General features: G+C 39.9%; 2 protein-coding genes across 9 annotated transcripts; both read right to left on the reverse strand.

The window, feature by feature from the left end:
* Positions 1–628: 628 nt before the first annotated feature.
* Positions 629–4170, reverse strand: LOC111268771 (uncharacterized). Of its 4 annotated transcripts, none has more exons than XM_022847949.2 (3): positions 3542–4170; positions 1786–2207; positions 629–1503 (listed from the first exon to the last, which is right to left on the reverse strand). In XM_022847949.2, coding segments are annotated over exons 1-3 (1239 nt in total). In that variant the 5' UTR covers positions 3544–4170; the 3' UTR covers positions 629–688. The 4 variants fall into 4 exon arrangements, with proteins under 4 accessions (XP_022703684.1, XP_022703683.1, XP_086827930.1 ...); XM_022847948.2 differs by lacking the exon at positions 3542–4170 and adding an exon at positions 3254–3529; XM_086971804.1 differs by lacking the exon at positions 3542–4170 and adding an exon at positions 3040–3247.
* Positions 4171–4525: 355 nt separating this feature from the next.
* On the reverse strand, positions 4526–14015 carry Rat1 (5'-3' exoribonuclease 2 Rat1). 5 transcript variants are annotated; one of them, XM_022847944.2, is made up of 11 exons: positions 11323–12078; positions 10865–11070; positions 10196–10352; positions 9729–9954; positions 9204–9382; positions 8906–9058; positions 8417–8642; positions 7738–7964; positions 6912–7536; positions 6457–6663; positions 4526–6151 (listed from the first exon to the last, which is right to left on the reverse strand). In XM_022847944.2, exons 1-11 carry the CDS (start codon positions 11463–11465, stop codon positions 5381–5383), a joined length of 3120 nt encoding a protein of 1039 aa, XP_022703679.1. In that variant the 5' UTR covers positions 11466–12078; the 3' UTR covers positions 4526–5380. The 5 variants fall into 5 exon arrangements, with proteins under 5 accessions (XP_022703679.1, XP_022703678.1, XP_022703680.1 ...); XM_022847943.2 differs by having other exon boundaries at positions 10196–10379; XM_022847945.2 differs by lacking the exons at positions 10865–11070; positions 11323–12078 and adding an exon at positions 13925–14015 and having other exon boundaries at positions 10196–10379.
* Between the last annotated feature and the right edge of the window lie 208 nt (positions 14016–14223).

Here is a 14223-nt window from a genome sequence, read left to right on the forward strand (position 1 = left end):
TGGAGAAACGGAACGTGTAAATATTACGCCCGACCTCCAAGGCGTAGAATAAGAACGATAAGTTGTCGCAATTATCGGAAGTTATAGAAAGCTCTTTACGATGTGGCAATGGAAGACATCTGTAAACCGACAATTACTTCTTTACTTAGAGTCCGCTAGAAAATTATCAATTCATAGCCAAAGGGACTGCTCGACTTCGCTGTATGTCATTAATAGTATACAACTTATATACAGGCAACAGATTCGAAATAAAAGTTTTGGACCAACTAGCTAATGTTCTCCACACCCACATAATTTTTAAGAACTATTTAATAGTTGAACACCGAAATAGTATGCTCATAATGCTTACGTGACTATCCGAGAGGAAAAAGGTTTCATGTTTACATTGATTTTAAAAATAAGAATTATATTGCGAATGACTATGAAGCGAAGCAAAAAGAATAGCAAAAAAATTTATAGACAGCGTATAGGAATGCCAAAGTTTGAGCCCCGTGTTGTTTTGGTTTAAAAAGGAAGCAAGCACATCAGCCAATAGATCTACTACTACCTAAAATTACATAATTCAAGTAACCATCTAATATTAGAACACACATGTGACACTGGTAGTAGGAAACGAAAACAACAAAAATGTAGACAACACGTCTAATTATAACTGAAAGGATTTTGTATTTCTTAATAATTTTTTTCGCTAGTTGTTGCCGCCATTATGATTATCACCATCTATCTGATTTGAATCGATGCGGTTCCCACAGGTGCAAACATGAATGTGCACCAACACAGCTTGTGCGGCTGTATCTGACCTTCGCGCTGTGTCAACATCAGTTGCCGCTGCTCCCTTCAGTAATCTACCACCTAATGTCTCCGCCGGGCTTGTTCCTGGTCGATGTTCTAGCTTTGTGGATTCGCGTCCGTTCGACACTCGGCCTTGCAAATCGCCCGTCTCCTGCTGCAGATCACCAAGTCGCTGCTGCATCTCCGTCATATGCTTTCGTACCTTCATTAAATGCGGCTGGACGTCCGTCAAGTGTTGGTGCACGTCTGAGAGTCGTGCACGTACCTGCGTAACATGCCGCTGAGCTTCGCTGACATGCCGCAGAGCTTCTGTAACATGTCGCTCGGCCACAGTTTTATGCTCCTGCAGTTCCATAAGTTTCTGTGTCTCCTCAACCTTCAATTGTTGTGCCCGCTTCGAGCACGCGAATATTTTAACTTTAAGCTTGCGTTGTTCCATTCGGACTTGGTCGACCTCCATCTCGCATCGGTCCGTTTCAAGCCGGTGCCTTATGGCCTTCTCAGCATGCTGTGCCATCTCCAGCATGTGCTGTTCGGCCTCGGCGTTGTGTCGTTCAGCCTCTTTACTTAGTGCTTCAACAGCCAACCGATGACGGTCCACTTCAGCGCTGTGTTTGTCTGATATCGATTGCAACCCGACAATCGTATCTCGTTCCTCGGACATCGCTGCATGTAGTTCCGCATCTGCCGCGTACTCAGCTTTCATTAGCTCTGTTTCCAAGGGAACGCCAAAACAGTAATATATAAAAACTTTATATAGAAAAGTTTAAAGAGTGCACTACTTTTTGGTGCTACGCGATTCAATCGATCGATCGACCACAACAACTGTATCCGCTCTCATGGTGTAATCTAAAATCAGCTTAGTTTTTAAAATTGCTGCTTATTACACACTTATGTTGTGAACTGTAAATTTGCTGAAGCCCATTTTCGATCTAGTACAATGAGGTAAATCCTATGTATGTAGGTCGCAAACCACATACGTAATCAACCTACCGGTTGCCTTGTGGGATATGTGAGAAGTTCTAGTGTTGTACCCCGTAACTTCACACGGGCCGACTTTATCAGTATTTTGCTCTGCCTCATCTTGTTTATTGTGTGTACTGACTTCACTTAGCGGAGCAGCCGTATCAGATACCTTACTCGTCGATCCTCTCGTACCGCTTGTGCTTTTTTTACCGAATTCATATCTCTCATTTGTTTCGTTTTTCTCTTCACTGTCTTCTCTACTACTCTCCATACGTGGTGACTTCTCGCCTTCTTTGTTATGTGTCCTTAGCCTTTTTCTTGCAGACCTTGGACTATTTTCTTGCTGCCCCCTTTCACCCTGTGGGACTGAGGGGGACTTCCTCACGGTTTCTGACCGTTTCTCGCCGGTGTTGCATTTTGCTAACCTTTCGGCTTCGCGGTTCGATCCCCTGCTTCCAGCATCGAGAATAGATAATTAGAGAAAAACAGTTATTATAAGGTATTCGTTTGGATATAAGTTGCTCGAATCTTGTAGTTTTCCCACAAGGATATGCTTAGCAGCGAACATGTATTAAATGCATCGATTAGCCCGTGTAATGATAATGTCAACAAACAGTAGCTTCTCATGGCTTTGCCATGATGGAAGAGCTACCTCGCAAACTATTTCAAGTCTCAGCAATAAAAATCGAATTTTTTTAAATTAAAAACAAACGTACTTGTGTGTGCAGCTGAACCTAATGAGCTAAAAAGTGCGTTGTCTTCTTAAACGACAGCCACTACAAATCTGTTTATTATAATGCCGGCCAGTTAGTTCCTAGGTTTAACTAGCTTTCTACTGTTGCTTCTGCGCTGTCATTCTAGTACCTCTATTATTTAATATATTAAGCCCTATTACCGATAATCCCTATAGCAATAATTATATAGATGCAGTACTTTTACCATCTAACTTCTTTGCCTAGCTATCACCGTGTGATCTACTTCAAGGGCATACCTATCTACTGTAGAACACCGTCACATGTGGAATACAAGGTCCTCATTTGCTTATCTATTTTTTTCTAAATGATAAAGATTCTGTCTAATTGTGTAAGCGACATTCCATTTAGAAGTTAGAAACAATAATTATTGAACTACCAGTTAACGATATTTACACTTTCATCACTTCCTTGATTTCAGGTTTTACAGGTGCTAATTATGAAATAAAGTCACAGCGTTTATCCGTATCTATAATAGAGCGTAGCCGACCCTTTCATTGAAGTTAGAAATGGTTGTTAATAGAATCACCGTTGTGTCAGTAAAAATTTTCACCCATGAAGGTGTCACCGTCTCATTGCTTAGCGTCTACTTAGCGGAAGTCCTGTTTCGTGGGTACAATGTAGTCTAATCGTAGCACTAAAAATCTCTTATATTTCTCCAATAAGTGATTTCTTTGATCCATTATATATGTTGCTGTGAGACAGGCACAGAAAACAAACAAATACAGCAATAGAGCCCTCACTTCGTTAGCATTAGCCACTCGAGCTCCTTCGTCCAGAATTTACATCGATCAATTAAGAAGTTTTTGCAGTCGGTCTGCGATGCGTCCATTTAGGTTACGAACATCATAGTTATTTCTTAGCTGCATTTATTCTAAGGGAGCGCCGTTGAACATCATTACCCGTCCAGACTAGTATTCCGCTAATCATGCTGCCGAAAAACGCCGAAAACACTGTCATGAATTTTGTTACAAGAGAGTGAAGCCTTCTAATTCAATCATCTAACTTATAAACAACGAGATCTCACTAACATTTTATGGTGCAGCTGCTTTGGTAGTCACGTTTCGAGTTGGGAAGCCTCGTTTTATCGGTACTTCCAGACGTGCAACGAAACACTAATACGAAGAATCGATTACGACAACTTCGGCCATTTTAGTTACCGGCTCGTTCGGTCAACTTTTCATTGTTTTTCACTGCATTGAAGGTAGAGTCTTAGGTTGTCTGCTTATATTGCAGCACTCATCAGTATCCAAATGACAAGCATACCCTAAAAGCCTGCCAAAAATAGAAACTAATACGGTTTGTAGTCAACCATTAAGCTTGTAACAACAAAACGTTTTACAGGACAACACATATCTGCGGGTGATATGCAGCTGAATTATAATACACTAGCTGTTGAGCGAAATTGCAACTTAACCCGTAAGTTTAGCTGTAGAATCGAACCTGATTCAAAATAGCACTTGTCTAACTTGTTTAATTAAACATTTCGTAAAATGAACCACTCATATTTACGGGCAGAGCAGATTGAAGTCAAACAACGTAACTATGAGCCAAGGTTCGTCATGACAGATAAAACCAGGCGAAAAAGCTAGGTAGATTTGCCCTTCACTCAGCAATAGAGTTTTTTTGCTAGAGAGACGTAACGATAATCGAATCCTAATTGAAAGCGATGTATAGTTTTTCCTGCAAAAATGCAACCTTGTTTCAGCGTGAAGAACTGTATCAGTCTTCGACTTCAAGAGAACAAACTAGATCTTTTGATGATTGCAATTGGTGTTGAACTAAACTGTATACTTCATGAGACACTTTTATTCTGTAAATGCATTTCAATAGAATTTACAGTATTTTTATTTTCATGATAAAATATCGAGGAAACACATCAAACGTTATTGTGTAAAGAACACCGTTGATTTTTTGAAAAATTTTTATGTAAATGTTTTTCTTTTCACTTCATCAAAGAAAACGTACCCTAGTAAACGAGCCAAGCATATTGTTCGATCGACTAGGCGATGGAATATACAATTTTGTTCTGTTTATTCTTCGTGATATACAATCGTATGATACAGCGGGTAAAGCATATACACACAGTCTATAGCAATGCAGTCTACACGAAGGATAGGTCGTTTTCAGTCGTTACGCATTTGCATTTGTCACTTCTCCCCAGGAGTTACTGTTCGAGCGGACTGCAGTATACTTTTTAATCCATACAACAATACGATTCTATAACTATCGTTTAAATATATGCAGATATCCACCGGCGCTTCACTGAATCGCGCTTACGTCACATGCCTTGTTTTACTAATTATTTAAGTAGGCCAAGGTCACACGCAGCTAAAGCATTCGTGCATCATCTACTTAATACATTTACAGTGCGATGAAACTTTTGAGAAACTCGAAATTCTTTCGAATATGACAAGCAATATTTCGTAAGACTTTCCTACAATCACATGAGAGGGTGTACGATTGCCTGTAGTGCATGATTTCAAAAGGACATTAGATACCATCATATCCGATGTATTATATATAAACTGAATATTTGTATATATATATATATATATATATACAAATGGCCCCTAGCAGTGGTCTACGTACACGCTTAATGTCTTTGAGCATCGACGTATTTCGAGTTGGTCTAGCTACGCTGAAGGTACAACCTCAGAAAGTTTTTACTATTCTTGCGCATAAAATATATATATATATATATATATATATATATATATATATATATATATGGCGCTCGAATGTTTTGAATAAAAAATACACAATTGGATTAAGTAATCAAAAGTTAATTCGTTACAGTTTGTACTCCTTTTTTTGGCGCTTTCTTTAATTTCGATTCCAGTACATAATAGACAAAGTACATAACAGTATTATTGCCTGTAATAAGAACCCCATCCTCCTGCAAAATGCCCACCTCCTCTATACTGTCCATAGCCCTGTTGCGGTCGAGTTTGCCTCGGACCCCCAGCAGTGCCATATGTGTTACCTTGGCTATAATACGACTGATAGTGCTGATGGTGCTCGCCCCTTTGATGCATTGGTGTCCCTCGTTGTTGTTGGTGATAGCCACTGGCGCCACCTCTGCCCCCACCACTTCCATACGAATCTGTGTAGTAGCCACCACTCTGTCTGCCGCCGTAACTGCTGTACCTGTAATCTGCTTGGTTTATCCCCGTAATATAGCTACGGCCACCGTTACCACCTGAAAAGCCACCCCCACCTCGGTGATGGTATAATCCACTAGGCACCTCCCCTCCTTGATTTTGATAGAAGTTACTGCCCCCGTGCTGTTGGTACCCGTCGTAACCGCCGCGGTCTTGACCACCACCGTGCCCGTAATTCTGAGGTGGTCGAATATTGGCATAGTGCTCCACCATGCGATGACCGCTTTGAGCGAGCTGTGCCCTTTGGTTGCTTCTAGCCATTCCTGCTTGCGGTCGCCATTGACGAGGTTCGTTGTCCACAAGATCTTCTGGACGAAGCACGCGTTCAGGATCTTTCGCACCCGGGAGCTTGACAGCGGGATAGATGTGATCGTCGGGGTAGACAGGATCTCTCCATCGAACAACAACAGCCACGTTATTTGGAATCGGTTGACATGCATGAATCGGGCTCAAGACTTTGCCTTTTTCCGCTACGACCTATAGATGCGTTTCGACATAAAAAACAATCGCGGGAAATATAAAATGGATTAAAAGTAAGGCAAATATGCGTTCAAAATGGAGGTTTTTTTTTACCTAGAACAAGATCGTAAAATCACGACATTTGCATAGCACTGGCCAATGACCGTGCATGAAGTCTAGAATTAACATTAAGTTGATTAGTGAAAGCCATAACGATGGCTACAAGGTTGAGCGTGCGCACCTCACAGCTCACCGGCTGAAAATCTGCTAAGGACAGAAACTACTCAGGATCGAAATGAGTTAAATTGCATAGTTACACTTACTTTATCAGTAGTTAAGGCTGTTCCTGCCATACCGTTATACGACTCAGGCGGAATCGCGTGCTCCACTGTATCATTGAGCATTCGCTGTGACTTATTTTCGTAAAGGCCCCTCAAAAATGCGTATCCCTTATGACTTTTCCGTAGGAACAGGTAGTTGTCTCCCCTCGCATTACGACGCCGTTCTTCTGGTGTTAACTGGTCATAAACCTGCAATATAAAATGTTTATTAACTATCAATTTAGCTATCATGTACTCGCTAGTATTAGAATACCTAGTTCCCTCGAAAATCACCGAGCTGTGGATCGAATATCACGAATTTTTCTGTTTTCAGTTCTCCAACATCTATCCACAACAGCTGTTTTTCTTCTAAATGGAGTTAACAGTGTCCACGCGTTGTTTGAATTATGGAGAACATTTTCAAAGTGTTCAGGTTGCCAAACTTCATGTCTACTCACCGTGGCAACCGTTTCAAGAAGCCGTTTTTCATCGACGAATGGAAGCAGCGCAACGCCCATCCAGGCAGCTTTTTTACCGTTAAGATCTATTCGAAAATCGGTTGGGTAAAAGTCGATAATGGGACTTTCAGGATCTTCCATCAGATCACCCCACGGTTCAGGCAAATGCTGTCGACTAGCGGCTGGAAATACGCTCATCAGTTGTTCCATTGGGTTGAAGGGTTTCGTGCCTTTCTCAAAGCTTATCTTTAGATCTCCGATTTGGCTGAAATCTGATGCAAACGGAGCATAGTGATAAGGAAAGAACCACTTCCACGACGCACAGCCTTGAAAGTAGTAATGAAGGACCCAGCATAAGCCTTCAGCATAAGACGCAGCCACTTCATGTCGAAATGATAAGTTTTCCGGAGAAACATCAAATTTACTCTCGTAGTACCGCTCCTTCCAGCCGACCTCCCAAAGACGAACCTCGTCCTCCGGTTCCTCCTTTTCTTCATTGAGTTTGCGTTTCTCGCCTCGGTTTTTGTCCTCGCCCTCGGGCTGTAGCATTAACTGCAAATCAGCTCCAGTGTGAAGTCCACGAGAGAACTCCATGGCTTGACGCCGCTGGTTAAACACCTCATTCCTGAAACAAAGATAAAAGTGACTTCTAGGAGCTTGTATGCCTAGCTAATTAAAGGTTTGCCCTCTACAAGTCGGCTGACGACAAACTAAGTCCACTATCAGTTTGTCAGGTAATATAAGGCTCCTCAAAATAGCCCCATTTCCATTTGTGTTTTATTTCTATTTTTATTGACAAGCGTTAACCGAATTATAACTACGGTACCTGGCATCTGCAATGGCGCTTGGGCTATCATTCAAGGCTCGAGGCGCAAACTGTCCCGCGCTCAGATAGGCCGGCTGTGCGTACTCTTGCTTTTGCATCGCTTGCCGCTCTTTCTGACGCCGCTTAAATTTCTCTTCATTGATTTGTCTTTCCCGAAAAATCTCATCTTCAGCCTCGCCCAGTTTCGTTAAAATCATGCAGCAATGTGAGATATTCGCAAAGCCATCCTGTGTAGTAGAGGATAGAATAACGTATTCCATTAACCATAGAACTCAAAACTTTTCAGAATTGTGCTGACAATTCTAAGTAAATCGAAGTTACCGTTTTTTATACAAATATAGGCCTATTTATTGTTTAAAGAGTACTCATCTTTGCTCATTTTATTACGAAAAAACTACCATGTACGGTCTAAAAAAACAGAGCTTTGTCATTTATTTAAAAAAACTGTAGTATTTGACGGGATTTGAAAAAGCTAAGAGATTTGAGAGATGTTTTTGCTAGTGTTTTTTACAACATTATGATTTATTAGCATTGCACACTTTGGGTCTAGAGACAATTAATTATGTGGTTCTACCGATTACAGTGGAACCCCAAGTAAACTTAAACACAAAGTATTTAAACTGACAGGCTTTAATGGCGCATAAGTCTACGTCTGATAATCTTCTTAAGCGCATACAACCTTCGTGAGGTAGTCCTTCGTCTTATGAATAGTTTCCTTATAAATTCGTACAAGACGATCGATAGCACCTTCACGAATTTCAAGTGAAGGTAAATGTGGCAGAAAATCGTTACCAACGAAAAAGCACAAGAACACCCAATCGTCGATCGCCCTCTCCGTTGACCACTTGAATGGCAGGCCCTCAATATGCAGGTCTTTCATCAGGTACTCTTTCAATACATTTAATCTATAAACAAATTGACATAAAGAAAAAAACACGAGAATAACGTTGTAAGCTTGAAATCGTTCAGATTTCGAAAACTGAAAATGGGACTCGCAAACGTTGTTACGCGGAAGTGACTCACCGCCGAAGAGACGCCGGAGATTCTAGTGAGACTCAGACCATTTAGATCTTGGAGCAATAATATAATGAAATAGAGTTCCATTCAAAATTAACATGACTTCGAAGATCGGCAACGATTCTGCGTGCAGAAAACATGTAGTACAAACCTGATGAATATAAATTCAGTTTCAGAGCCAAGCGGTTTCTCTATTTGAGCTTGTGACGCCACCTCTTTAGGTAAACCCATGCAATCTTTCATCTCATGTCCGAGTTGACCACATAACTCGCAAGGTTTTGGCTGGTTGGGTTTGAATTCCTCCCTATGGTAGCAAAATGATACAGGTTACTCATAGACTAAAAACCACTTTTATTATTTCTACAAAGAGAAATACAATTTGCCTAAACCTTTCTCCTTAATAAAACAGATTGCCTCCTATTAGTCGTAGTCAGTATTCGACTATCTACCGGATAATTGTAAAGTTGGGCTCGTGAGTCGCAAGACCAAGCATGATGAGGTCAGCGTCAGCCCCGCAGAGACAATGCTTTGTATTGGGATCGTGAGCAGGATTCGAACGCTGCTTACGAATGAAGTCCATGATTTTATGTTCGCCTTCCCCTGGTACGTTGGCATCGGATAAAATTACCTAGAATAAAAGAAATAGTAGAAAAAGCATAACAATCCTATTTTTATTGTCTGTCGAGTCCTAAAATGTTCACTATGATAATAATCACCTTTATGTTCTACGGTGTTAGTTCAACTTGTAACTTAAGCTTAAGTTTTACCTTTCAAATGCATAGTCGATCATAAAGATTTAAGCAGGCACAAACCAATAAGGCGACGATTGCGGCTAATGTTACATTGCATAAATTACCAATGTACGCCAACAGAGGCCCTAAAGCGACTCATATTGAGCGCTAATGCTATATTTTTCCGTCTTCATGTAGTTGTAGTATTACTAGAAGCAGTATTACATGTACGACATCCAATACCTCAATGTTTCTCCAACCAGGATCATTATTAAGTCGATCATGGATATAATAATGCAAGCACTTGGCCAGTCTGTCCATGAAAGGCGTTCCCGGCGTAATGCAGTTTGAGTCGAAGTGTTCTTCGGGTGCCTTCACTGGCGGCAAATGATAGCCTTTTAAGGTAAGTTCTGTCCTCAGTCGTGCCATTGCCTCTGCTTTTTCGGCAGCTTCTTTTGATGCTCGAAACCTGCAAAATATTAGAGTAATTCATTACTTTGCATTTCTTAGTTTAATTTAAAGAAATTCACCACATGGGATGCCCATCTGATTGATATAAATAACGAGATTTTGAAATTGTTCACTCGGAAGTCATCTATCCCTTGTTACAGATCACAGAATCTCGGATATCATTCAGCTGTCAGTTTCAACGAGAGATCAGTTGTGTTGTTATTTCCATAATTACGCGGAGATCATATCCGCGCTTTTACCTTCTAGAGCGCTGCTGGTTCATTTTAGCCCGCGGAGCGACTCCATCGATGGCCATGTACAACAGTCTGCGTGGCCGAACAATGCTGAATATACGGTCGATATACTCGAAAATGGCCACCATCATTTCGTCCTCGTTCCGAGGAGCAGCTTTGTTTTCTGGATGACAGCATGGATGAATAATTCCTGAGGGTATATTAGCACAATAGAGTAGAACGAAGCTAACGTTCGAAAACCTTGAAATAGCCAACTAGGACTATCAAACTATGGGGATGCTCCATACTTTATAAAGTTGTCACTCAGAACCACACGATTGTATATGTTCATGCGGAATCTTTAGTCGCCTTAATACGAGTTTAACTCAGTTTTAATACTCATTAACACAGGATGCTCAAAAACCAATATTTAAATGCTACACAATCAACATTATATTTTGCACAGCCTAAAATAAAATTAGGCGCCAAATGATTTGCAGAGTTGCTAAGAGATTATGGTCAATATATATGGTTTATAATATATTATAAAAATAACTTGAGAATTCGTTATCACTTTTTTGATTTATTTTTGATTTATCTATAGATAAATGTATCTAACAAGAGCAAACACTTAAGGAGATTCATGGCATTGGTTTGGTCTCATATATCATAAAGGACTTAGGAGTGTTCAGTTACCGTTCATGTCCAAATAGAGGTTATCAAACTCGACATTATTCGGATTTGGTTTACTTGTGTCAACATTGACACGCGCATTGCCATCGACTGAATGGCCTTTCTCCTCGACACAGTGTACAATAATGTTCGGATATTTGCGAGATAGCCAACGAAAAAATGCCGGTACTCCCATTGCGGTATGCTTGAAGGCCGGAGCCGATGGGGTTCTTGGGCATAAATAGACGACACAAAATGTACGACTGGAGTTTTACACAAAATGGCGTATGTGAAAATTAATGAATAACAATTACTTGAATAGCATGCAAATCACTAACACCAGCCGCAATTCACGGCATCACGATAGAACTCCAGAACACGGCGCCAACAACAGCGATGATATTAACAGTAGTTGGTAATGGCGGACGCAAGCGTTTAACATCATATACATACGAAATGTAAATGTTTATATGAGCACATACCCTCTCTCATAGGCATTGTTTTGAGATGGCGACAATGATCTGTATTTAAGTGCGTAAAATGGAACACCGGCGGCGACGGCTAGCGTCTGATTGCAACTTATGACATTTTCATTACCACTCACAATTTTACTGATCGCAAGCATCAAAGAGCAATAGCAACCATAGAGATTTTAAAGTTGCCCCCACGTTGTTATAAAGAAACGAGTCTCGTCGCTGATGAAAGATTCACGTTACTGCATTTATGCATTAGAGCGATGTACAAACGTCGCTTGAATGTTTTTCTAAAAAGCCTAAAGTACCTTAATTCATTGACATCCATGGTGTGTATATACGGAATCGAATCCTTAAAAGCACTTTAGCAGACAAATATTTTATCTAGTACATATTAGTGAAAATTATATTAGTGAAAGTTTGGCAAACTCTATTGAAAAAAAAAAGAAACATGGCTCTACCGCGTGCATAAACTAAAAAAAAAACCCATTGTCCTTCTAATAGAGGACAAAAGAATCACAATAACGCGCCTAAAGTTGTAAACAGAAAAAAAAAACTATTTCGATGTCTACTTGCTTTAACTCATACGGTTAGCATCTGCCGTCTACAAGATCCCCAACAGCAACTAGATTAACAAATATACATTAGGCATAGTCCGTGTGGGAGACGCACTAGCTATTTCGATAGTTACATGCAACACTTGGCTGCGTTGCAGCGGGATGAACAACTAACTCAAGAGGAAGGCCTGAAAACGTGAAGATAAGATAAAGCCCATCTTTGATTTGTGCTGCATCGTTTGAAATCACATAGAGACAGTGCGGCTGTTTATCATGATGGCATAGCGGATTTTATACTGTTAATAGTCAAAAAATACTTTTCAGTGGATTACTTAATTCAGGCCTATCAAATTAGTTAAAAATGTTACTCGAAATAGTACATAACCCTCATGGAGAATTTTCCTGCCGAAAATAGGTATATTGCTTAAATGTATGCGTAGCACCGGTTCACCTTAAGATTTTCCACACAAGATGTATCCATTTTTGCCCCAAGTACAAATTCTTGTTTATTTAAATATTTTCTGTCTGACGAAAAAAGGTCATATTGCTATAATCGTTGACCTTATGAACACACAATTTGGGAATATACTGGTATTTTTATACCATATTGCAACACCTAGTGCACAGCTAAATGTGGCTTCCGAGTCTGGCTATCTACAGACCGATATGTCTGATAGAAGAATTTTCAGTTGACTAAGAATCTAAAGTTAACTTAAATTACTGAAGGAACTAATAAAAAAGTAATGTATGATTAATTATTACTACAGGTACACCAGCGTGGTGAATGAATTTCGGAAACATTAAATATGGTAAACGCCAAAACGTTAGCGGACTCGTGTTTCTGTATAGGAAACCTAATTATGGCCGTAGAATAAATCAGTGTTAATCTAGTTTTATTATAATATCATTAATAACGGTAGTATTATTTGTGAAGCTATTGCTGTGATATGTTTAACATTTATGTTTTTAGTGGGACGTTTTCGTAGAGCCACTACAATTAAGCACACTTGAATTTCACACTGTGCACGTATTTTGGCGCGAATTTTAAAACGGTGATTTTGTACCAGTCCCAGGCGAGTTCAGCAGTCATCGCAAAAAAAATCTATTAGTATAAGCGCAGTAATGAATACATTACGTTCATTAGAGTTAGTACTTCAAAGTCGAAACATCTAAAATTTCCTGTTGCACAGAAGTATCCGATCTATAGGGTATAAACGATCCTTTTACGATAAATACTGTTTACAATATCTGACGATACATCGATATTGCCTGTGTATGGAACCTATTTTCGCAATAATGCAGTGGTAGCGTGTTTGTATACCTGATTTAGGGACACCTACGAAAACCAGTCCGAACCCTCGTGTGAAGAAAATTTATGTTACACAGAATGCGAGACGTTTGAAGTAACGCCTAACGGTACCATTTGTGGAACTAGAAACATTACTTTTAGTGTCTGCAACTTATAAATTAGACAGTTTTTGTTATATATGCTGCCGCTGTTGTTCGTCATGTTAAACGGAATAAAACTTAGCTGATATTTTTCTTCTACGTTCTTCAATTGCTTACAATCAGCCAGTTCGAAAATAGAGCGAACTCTTTGATTGATTGCTATTATTATGTAAATAAGTTCAATACCGATGCAATACTTGATAGAAGTGGTCATGATAGATTTTTTACAGCAACTGTTTGTTTCTGTGAAGGATCTACTCCTGGACTAACATATCCGATGTTAAAATACTTCACTCATCGGTACTTAAGAAAAAACAAAATGAGGAAATTTAGGTGTAACACGTAAGTCCATAATAATATTTTTGAATCTGTTTATGGAATATAGCCAGGTATAGCTCTAAAATACGAGCACAGTAAATTTTACATATATATATATATACAAACGTTTGATTTCTTAAATTTATTAACCCTAAATTTATCATCGTGTCTCATAAGCAAGCTTACAGTCGAATCGTCCTGGGTTGAATGGTACGTAACGCCACCATTGTTGTTGTGTTTATACTAGTCTCTGGAATAAATGGATTATCTATGTCAGTGTCTAGCACCTGAGATAAGACGAGCAATACTATTCCACTTGTGCCGTTGGGCATAGCTCCAAATGCTTCTTATGGAGGAAAGTTCGCACGGACAGGCGGTTGGGAGGTTACTGTTGGCCGACAGTCGCCGGGGCTATCACATTTTCCTTCTGATTATTATCACTCAAGTGTTCACCTGTGTACATCAGAGGCACCTCATGACTTTATCCATCGTCGTTCTAATACTCACACTAAACAGCGGAGGGGAAGGAATATATATCGCCGGAGTAGAACGTATAAGAGATTCACTAAGAAGCGTATTTTCGTGA

This window comes from Varroa jacobsoni, unplaced genomic scaffold, assembly GCF_002532875.2.
Source record: "Varroa jacobsoni isolate VJ856 unplaced genomic scaffold, vjacob_1.0 scaffold_1318, whole genome shotgun sequence".
Lineage (NCBI taxonomy): Eukaryota > Metazoa > Arthropoda > Arachnida > Mesostigmata > Varroidae > Varroa > Varroa jacobsoni.